The sequence below is a fragment of the Pelophylax lessonae genome (genome assembly GCF_965119305.1).
Source record: "Pelophylax lessonae genome assembly, chromosome: 5".
NCBI lineage: Eukaryota > Metazoa > Chordata > Amphibia > Anura > Ranidae > Pelophylax > Pelophylax lessonae.
In genome coordinates, this window is record NC_138772.1 from 538,504,292 (window position 1) to 538,514,607 (window position 10,316).

Sequence of the window (10,316 nt, forward strand, 5' to 3'; positions counted from 1 at the left end):
ATAGCACTGATTACTGTAGAAATGTCACTGGTAACCCCAAAAGTGTCAAAAATGTCAGTCAAGGGACCGATCTGTCCGCCGCAATGTCGCAGTACCGCAAAAAAAATCACAGATCGCCGCCATTATGCGTTAAAAAAAAAAACAACAAAAATGACAAAAATCTTTCCCTTTGTTAGTAAACGCGATAACTTTTGCGCAAACCAATCAAAATACGCTTTTTGCGATTTTTTTTACCAAACATATGTAGGATAAAACAAATTGGCCGAAAATGTTAAAAAATTTTGATTTTTACATTTTTTTTGGAGGAATTTCATATAAAAAAATGTGAAAAATATTGTTATTTTTGCAAAATTTACGCTCTTTTTTTGTTTATAGCGCAAAAAGTAAAAAGCGCACAGGTGATCAAATACCACCAAAAGAAAGCTCTGTTTGTGGGAAAAAAAAGGACGTCAAATTCGTTTAGGTACAGCGTCGCACGACCGCGCAATTGTCCGTTAAAGTCATGCAGTGCCGAATCGCAAAATACCCCCTGGTCGTTTAGCAGCCAAATCCTCCGGGGCTTAAGTGGTTAATAAAAAATTAATTAATGGTGAGCTACATGTATTTGTATTTTATACATTAAAAAAATAAATAAATAAAATAAAAATGGTACAGCTTTAAAAAAAAAACTATAAATGTAATTTGTATTTTATTATTATGTATGTTTTTGAATTACAATAAAAATAATAAAATAAAAAAATGTGCCTATAAATGCCATTTGTGCTCATTACTTTATGGGTCCATCTGTTCATGAGATAAAGACGTTGCATTATTTTTGGATGGAGTTTCTTGCCAGATGATAAGTAAAGCATTTCCGAGGAACCCAACCAAGCCAAATATCACACAGTAAAAACACTAGAAAAAAAAAAAAAAAGATGGCCACAATGAATATAAAAAAAGAGATTTTGAGCTTACACGCTGTCCTTCAAGTCCTGGAAGTCCGGCACTGCCCTTGGAGCCTTCTGGTCCCTATAGGGAGAGAGTTCATTTACAGTATTAGGGACATTTTCAAATGTTTTTCAGATATCATGGTTTCCATTTACTGAAAATATGATACCTATAGAATCACAGAAACATAGAACAGTGATGGCAAAAGCGACCAAGAGGTATATTAAGGCTGCCTCTTTTTTATTTTATTTATTTTTTTCATTTTTCATCTTTTTTGTCTGCGTGTACATCTATGTTTGTCCCAAGCATATTTAAATCCACCTACTGTTGACTGACTCACTGCCTCTTCTGGAAGTCTATTCCAAGAATTAACAAATTTTTTAGTAAAATAATATTTTCTAAGGTTAGTTTTGAACTTTTCTATCGCTAGAATGAGGTCGTGTCCCCGCAGGGCCGCTGATAGGGGGGGACCACCAGCCCTCTTGTAGGGGGCCCGAGCACACAGGGGGGCCCACACAGAGAGGGGGATTAGTGATGGACAAGAAATACAGAAATCTTCCTTCAGCACCTGAATCTGATCTCTGTCCTTCTCCCTGCTATCAGCTTTTATCTGTTGAGAAACAGACCGTTGTCCCTCACTAATCCCCCTCCCTTGTGGGCCCCCCTCCCAGCACTTATTTCTGCTCAGGAGTTTATATGTAACTTTGTTTCTCTCTCTCTGTCTCTCTGATCACTGAGCTCCAACTGCCCAGCCTGTATATTTTTCTCATCTCATCTTCTTTTTTATTTAACATAGTTTTTTTTTTTTTTAGATTTAGCAGGAATTATGTGAGTTATGTTATATTTGTGTCTGATAATAGTGATTTTGTTGTAATTTTAGCTAAATATATCTTTAATATTCTCTTGGGGGGGCCCTGCCAGGTAGTTTGTACGGGGCCCCGCGATTTCTAACAGCAGCCCTGTGTCCCCTTGTTCTTGACCTTAGCTTTATACTGGAAATATGGCCGTCCTGAACCTCATTCACACCTCTCTTGTATCTAAAGGTTTCAGTTATATCTCCCCTTTTACTTCTTTCCTCCAGACTGTACATTTTAGGTTCCTGTAGTCTCTTCTGATGTTTTATCCCCCAGACCTTTCACCATTCTTTTTGCCCGTTTATAGATTTTATCAATATCTGTTTGTAAATTAGATCTCAAGAACTGGACACATTATTCTAAATGAGGTCTAACTAAAAATCTATGTGGAGGAATCAGGACCTTGTTCCTCCTGCTGGTGACCCCTCTAGTGATATAAAGATCTAGAAATCAGGACCTCCTTCTTCCTCATGGTGATCCCTCTGGTGATCTAGAGATATATATTGAGGAATTAGGACCTAATTGCAGTCCCTCTAGTAATTTAAAAATCTATATAGAGGAATCAAGACCAATGTCTTCCTCCTGGTGATCCCTCTAGTGATATAAAGATCTATATAGAGGAATCAGGACTCCCTTCCTCCTCCTGGTGATCCCTCTAGTGATAACTAAAGATTTATACAGAGGAATCCTCTTTTCTCCTGCTGATGATCCCTCTAGTTATATAAAGCTCTATATAGATGAATCAGGACCTTCTTCCTCCTCCTGGTGATCCCTCTAGTAATGTAAAGATCTATTCAGAGGGATCAGGACCTCCTTCCTTCTCATGGTGATTCCTCTAGTAATAACTAAATATCTATATAGAGGAATCAGGGCCTCTTTCCTCCTGCTGGTGATCCCTCTAGCGAAATAAAGATTAATATTGATGAATCAGGACCTCCTTCTTCCTCCTGGTGATCCCTCTAGTGATATAAAGATCTACTGTATATAATGGAATCAGGACCTCCTTTCTCCTGCTGGTGGTCCCTCTAGTGATAACTAAAGATCTATATAGAGAAATCAGGACCTCCTTCCTCCTGCTAGTGGTCCTTTTAGTGATATAAAGATCTATATTGAGGAATCAGGACCTCCTTCCTCTTGCTATTGACCACTCTAGTGATATAAAGACCTATATGAACGATTTAGGACCTCCTTCTTCTTCCTGGTGATCCCTCTAGTCATATAAAGATCCATATAATGGAATCAGGACCTCCTTCCTCCTGCTGCTGATCCTACTAGTGATAACTAAAGATCAATATAGAGGAATCAGGACCTTCTTCCTCCTGCTATTGACCACTCTAGTGATATAAAGATCCATGAAGAGGAATCTGGACCTCCTTCCTCCTGCTATTGACCACTCTAGTGATCAGGGGAGGACTGGGCCAGGGGGCAGGGGGGCAATTTCCCCTTGGGCCACTCTGATGCCCCGTAAAAAGGCTGCACTGCTTATTCTACAGACATGCCTAAAGGATTCCTGGTGAAGAGAATTAAAAGTCCCCACCGCTGACCTACTGAGTGGGGGTTGAAGACAAGGACAAAGTGCAGGCATCCCTCCCCCCCCCAGCATGGATGGTGTAAACTGTGTCTAAGCAGTGGCTGGTTCCATGCCCCACTAGAGACTCATCTACCCTGGCCAGCTCCCCCCAACCTCCCCCTGCTGGCCGGGTCAGAAACCTGGATTCAGACAGTAAGTAGAGAGTATCTGGAGCAGGGCTTCAACTTGGAATGGGGGTCAGGAGGAGGATTGGGAGAGTGAGAAGGGGGGGAGGGAGAGTGGGAGGGGGGCCGAGTCGCTGCACCATGGGCCTCTGGTTTGTACTTGCCCCCTAGGCTGAAAGTTGCCAGTCTGCCCCTGCTAGTGATATAAAGATCCATGAAGAGGAATCTGGACCTCTTTCCTCCTCCTGGTGATCCTTCAAGTAATTTAAAGATCTATATAATGGAATTAGGACTGTGTAGTTCAGCAGAGATACAGAAGTCCATTGGGGACTTTAACAAAAAAAATGGAGACTCAATAACGAGATGGGGACACTCAAGGAGAGCTGAGACCCAGGTAGGGACATTGAAGAAGAGCAGAGCTCCTTTTTGAATATCACAACTCACCCTTCCTAATCAACATAAATAAATACATGTGGATGTATCTAATATTACAGTATTAATTGATACATAACTAGAAAAAAAGAAAAAATAAATATATATATATATGTGTGTGGATGTATCTAATATTACAAAAAAAAAAGAAGAAGAAGAAAAAAAAAAAAAAAAAAAAAATATATATATATATATATATATATATATATATTTATATATCAGTTTAAATGAAAAAAAAAAGAAAAGAAATAGCACTGTCATAATCTGCTTCTAAACTATGAGAGATGAATTAATAATTGTAGCTTGGAAATTTGGAAATACAGCTTTATTTTTGCTTTATAGACCCGGTTTTATTTTGTGCAGAGAAATAAAGCTTTGATTATAAATTGATTAAAACGCTTTTTATTATTCACTTACAGTTGGTCCAGGTGGTCCCAGAGGCCCCTGAGGTCCCCGTGGCCCAGGAGCGCCCTGTGAAGACATAAAAGGAATATTATATAATAAACAGTATACTGAACAACTGCAGAAACACAAACAAAACCAATCAATGGAGAAAGTTGGTGTTATGTAACTGTACCCGGATAACACAAGAAAAATAAAATAGACTGAAAATGAAACAGAATCTAAAATCTTTATATAATAAACACATAAAACTCAATTTGCAGCGCTAACACACTGAGATAAGGATTCCTTTTGTTAAAAAAGCCACAATTTATTTTCAGCTTAGTCCAATGAGATTTGAAAATGACCCTATAAAATAAAGATCTTAATGTGATTTGTGAATGGAGACTGGAGTCTGTAACAGGTAATACGTTTATTATCATGTAACCCTAATTTGTGCATGCCATGTCAGTACTGTGACAGTGGACAATGGAAATGGAAAGGGAAACGTGAGACCGTAGCCATTTCCGGGTTAGAGGAGCGCTGTGCGATCGGCAGTGCTCACAACCCTTGCTGGATGTTTTTATGAGAAAGGCGATTGTTTTATGGTGATTCGAGTAAGTGCAATACTTTTTAAATAAAGCGATATGTTTAGATGTACTGCACCATGAGAGTCTCCTTTTTGTCCCACCCATGTTTGCCACCTGATCCGAGCTACACTATAAGGGCTTGATGCTGGATTACCCACTGTGTAACAGAGGAGCTGAGGATCGTGTGTACTGAGTGGAGATATTGCCTATGTGACCCCCTATAATTAAGGGGTCATATATTTCCGGTAAGGAGTACCTTACTAGATCACTGGGTGAAGTGTGGAGGTGAAGGTTAATCTGCACTAACATCAAATCTCTGCTAATTTGTGTGACACCAAAGAGATGTGGACTGTTTGATGCTGCATATGGACTGTTTGCACTTTACAATATTGAGCACAGATTGATTGATTTTTTAGATTGTCACCTATCATGTATTTTTAATTTTTGAATTAAGGTTTAAATATCTGCACAAGCACTCTATGTTTGAGCGCGACACTACCCATTCTTTTAAACAATGGAAATGGAGCTGATTGGAGGATACAGTACATTAGGAGTTCGGTATTATTCATCTAAAGGTCCATTTAAAGCGGTGGTATGGACTTAGTAATGCCATACCGCTGCTTAAAGTGGAACTTTGAATGCTGAACTGATGACAGCCTTAAAGGGTGACTCCACTTTTGTGGGGGAAAAAAAAAAAACACCAATAAAAAAATAATATAGCATAGCGAAAAAAATCATATTGTAATTGAAAGTTATTAACCGGTTGCCGACTGCACACAGTATATTTACTGCGGCGGTCAGCCCCGGCCAGGCAGAGTGACATAGATCTACGTCGCTCGCCTGTCACCGGGTTTTGAGCCAATAGCGGGCGAGCGCCCGCCCGCCGCGGCTCATTCACGGAGGAGTGCGGGCGTGTGACCCGATGTCCGCCGGTCACACTACGATCGTCAGTAGAGCGGGAGAAAGGCGGAGCGGCTTATGTAAACAAGCCGCCTGTCATTCTCCCTGTGTAAAAATGGAGATCAGACGGTTCTACTATGTAGAACCGTTGATCTTTGTTTTTACACTAGTAGCCATGTCCCATCACAGTAAGAATCACGCCCCTAGGACACACTTAACCCCTCCCTGTCTAATACAGTTAACCCCTTCCCTGCCAGTGTCATTTTTACAGTAACAGTGCATATGTATAGCACTGATTACTGCAGTAATGTCACTGGTACCCCCAAAAGTGTCAAAAATGTCAGTCAAGGGTCCGATCTGTCCGCCGCAATGTCGCAGTACCGCAAAAGAAAAAATCGCAGATCGCCGCCATTACTCGTTAAAAAAAAAAACACCAAAAATGACAAAAATCTTTCCCTTTGTTAGTAAACATGATAACTTTTGCGCAAACCAATCAAAATACGCTTTTTGCGTTTTTTTTTTACCAAACATATGAAGCAGAAAACAAATTGGCCGAAAATGTTAAAAAATTTTGATTTTTAAATTTTTTTGGGGGGAATTTCATATAAAAAATGTGAAAAATAATGTTATTTTTGCAAAATTGACGCTCTTTTTTTGTTTATAGCGCATGATCAAAAAATCGCACAGGTGATCAAATACCACCACAAGAAAGCTCTGTTTGTGGGAAAAAAAGGACGTGAAATTCGTTTAGGTACAGCGTCGCACGACCGCGCAAATTGTCCGTTAAAGTCACGCAGTAAAAAATCGCAAAAAACCCCCTGGTCAGGAAGGGGGTAAAATCTTCCGGGGCTTAAGTGGTTAAAAATGACCTTTCCTTTTCAATCTGCAGCTCTGTAATTTGCTGTAAAATGCAATATGGCCGCCTGGAGCTGTTCTGTACACAGATTGTATACTGACCACACCCCCAGAAACATAATTTCCTGCTTGTGTGATTGGCTCACCAATTTTCCCAGAAGTCTGCACTAAGATACAAGTCAGATTTCTGGCATCCCCTGCAACACAAATGTCATTTTTGGTGAGATACTCCCAATAGGAACACGTCTAAAGGAATGCAGACCCTGCAATTTTCCTCATTAGATCCCTGCAGGTGCAGCAGTTGTTTGGCAACTATGAAACCACTCCTATTAGACCCACTTAGCACATAGGCACAGACGAACAAGCAGTGATTTTTTTAGAATAACAAAAGATAGGAATCTGCAAAAAAAAAGTTTGCTAAAATCCTTGCAATGTGCATAGATTACCCAGAGGGAATTTTTTTTTTTCCCCAAGAAAAGTGGAGTTACTCTTTAAAAAGAAATTCAACCCTCCTATCCTTTACAGCCAAGGAAGCTGCTTTTGTTTGATCTGTAACTGCCATGGTGCTACATATGTGATCAGTTATGATACCAGCCATTTGATGGTTTGACAGTTTGGTTGAGAACACAAGCAAATGTGACAGTTAGCAATCCCAGCATTCCAGAAATTTAACTGTTTTTTGAAACCATTAAATCGATGGGTTAACTCTGCTTTATGATTTACTGCTGTTCAGGGGCTCTGGGCTTCAGAAAAAGGGTAGCCTCCAGCAAGAAGAAACAGGAGAAATGCTGGAGGAAATATACAGCACACACTAAGTTTGGTAGTATAATTATCCATGTGGAATGTATGTTCCTTACTAAAGAACATTATTTTTAATTAAGTTGTTATCAGGAAAGTTCAGCTTTAACCACTTGCCGACTGCCTAACGCCGATCTACGTCGGCAGTCAGCCCCTCACAGGCAAAGTGACGTAGGGCTACGTCACTAGCTTGTGAGGGTCTAGGGAGCGAGCGCGCGCCCCCGGAGGCGCGCTCCCGCTCCCGCGTGGTCACGGACCCCCCCGCGCGTGTGACCGGCGGACCCGATGTCCGCCGGTCACTCGGCGATCGGCGGGGGAGAGGGAGAATGTCAGGCAGCTTGTGTAAACAAGCCACCTGTCATTCTCCTTGCTGTTAGGATACTGATCACTCGGATCTAGTATGTAGATCCGTTGATCAGTGTCCATACAGCTCAAGCCCCAGCCAATCACAGTAGAAAGCACGCCCCTAGGGATACACACAGCCCCTCCCTCCCAAATAAAGTTAACCCCTTCACTACCAGTGTATTTTTACAGTAACAGTGCATATATATAGAACTGATTACTGTAGAAATGTCACTGGTAACCCCAAAAGTGTCAAAAATGTCAGTCAAGGGTCCGATCTGTCCGCCCCAATGTCGCAGTACCGCAAAAAAAATCGCAGATCGCCGCCATTACACGTTAAAAAAAAAAACAACAAAAATGACAGAAATCTTTCCCTTTGTTAGTAAACGCGATAACTTTTGCGCAAACCAATCAAAATACGCTTTTTGCGATTTTTTTTACCAAACATATGTAGCATAAAACAAATTGGCCAAAAAAGTAAAAAAATTTTGATTTTTAAATTTTTTTTTTTGGGGAATTTCATATAAAAAAATGTGAAAAATATTGCTATTTTTGCAAAATTGACGCTCTTTTTTTGTTTATAGCGCGTGATCAAAAAATCGCACAGGTGATCAAATACCACCAAAAGAAAGCTCTGTTTGTGGGAAAAAAAGGACGCCAAATTCGTTTAGGTACAGCGTCGCACGACCGTGCAATTGTCCGTTAAAGTCACGCAGTGCCGAATCGCAAAATACCCCCTGGTCGGAATGGGGGTAAAATCTTCCGGGGCTTAAGTGGTTAAGAAATATTTTTAACCACTTCTGGACTGGAAGATTTTCCCCCTTAATGACCAGGCCATTTTTTTGCGATTCGGCACTGCATTACTTTGACTGACAATTGCGCGGTCGTGCGACGCTGTACCCAAATATAATTCATGTCTTTTTTCCCACAAAAAGAGCTTTCTTTTGGTGGTATTTGATCACCTCTGCCGTTTTAATTTTTTGCTCTATTTTTCACCTTCTGCTATATAACATTCCCAATATAAAAAAAATAAAAATCTAATTTTTTCGTCATTTACTACCAATTTGTATTCTGCTACATATTTTTAGTAAACAAAAATCCCAATAGGCGTATATTGATTGGTTTGCGCAAAAGTTATCGCATCTACAAACTAGGGGAAAGATTTATGTCATTTTTTATTTATTTATTTTTTGTTTACTAGTAATAACAGCGATCAACGATTTTTTAGCGCGCCTACGACATTGCAGCAGACAGATCCGACCCCTAACTGACATTTTTAACACTTTTTGGGGGGGGGGGGGACCAGTGACATTACTACAGTAATCAGTGCTAAAAAATATGCACTGTTACTGTAATAATGACACTGGCAGAGAAGGGGTTAACTCAGGGGTGTGAGCCTAGGGGAGTGTTTTCTAACTGTGAGGGGGAGGGACTTGTGGAATCAACATAGAGACCTGTGATCCTATATAGAGGGATCACATGCGCTCTGTGTTCATTCTAGAGAGAACAACGGTCTGCTGTATTTACAACAGTTGACCGTCTTCCTCTCTCAGCGGGGAGCGATCGTGGGTGCCCGGCGGCAATCACTGCTGCCGGCCCCGTGGATCAGCTTTCCCGCTGCCTGATGGGGGAGGGCGGCGCGCCCCCAGGAGCGCTCCCGCAAACCGCCGTAAAAGTACGGCGGTTCGTGTAGCCTAGCCAGCCTGCCACAGTATATCTGCGGCGGGCGGCTGGCAAGTGCTTAAAATGCACTGGGGTTGGGTTGCTCAGGTTTATATGCCATAAGGAGGCGTGCAGTGGTCTCCAGGAAACCATACGTTACGTTTTCTTCATGCTTTATATGTGTCTCACCATAGGAAATTTCCAGATTTGCGTTAGATCAAACCAGGCATGATATCTATGCACAGCGTGAAACTTCCACAGAAATTTGCAGCTTTATCTATCTTTTTATGAGATTCTCAAAAGGTCCTTATCACAGGTTTGTTGGGTCAAATGCCGTCAGTGAACCCGAACCCGAGCAGTGACCCAGAAAGGGTGAATATAGAGTTTGTGGTAAGAGAATGCGCCAAGCCATCATGTCCTATTGGTATGGAATGCAACCGGTTTAGTTGTACCGCATCTACGTTACATTTTACTATTCTATTAGAAGTTATCTTCTGCTCATTCGTTGTAAACTAAGGCCTCATCCACACGGGGGCGTTTTTACAGCTGCTTTTCACATAGGGAGGGGGTCCAGGATCTGGGGCCCCCCCCTTGTTAAAGGGGGCTTCCAGATACGATAAGCCCCCTACCCGCAGACCCCCACAACCACCGGCCAGGGTTGTCGGGAAGAGGCCCTTGTCTTCATCAACATGGGGGCAAGGTGCTTTGGGGTGGGGGGTGCAGAGCTCCCCCTGCCCCAAAGCACCAACACCCCCCATGTTGAGGGCATTTGGCCTGGTTTGGTCCAGGGGGGGTGGGGCCGCTCACTCGTCCCCTCCCCCTTCCTGCCCTACCGGGCTGCATGCTCGGATAAGGGTTTGGTATGGATTTGGGGGGGAAC

General features: G+C 41.7%; 1 protein-coding gene across 1 annotated transcript in view; it reads right to left on the reverse strand.

Annotated features, from left to right (window-relative positions):
• Window positions 1-10,316, reverse strand: part of COL22A1 (collagen type XXII alpha 1 chain) — a 624,908-nt gene that overhangs the window by 249,750 nt on the left and 364,842 nt on the right. Inside the window, exons 22-23 of the mRNA XM_082257569.1 lie at window positions 4,326-4,379; window positions 955-1,008 (exon numbers count right to left, since the gene is read on the reverse strand). Coding sequence (XP_082113695.1) covers window positions 955-1,008; window positions 4,326-4,379 — 108 coding nt within the window. The remainder of the gene's footprint in view (window positions 1-954; window positions 1,009-4,325; window positions 4,380-10,316) is intronic.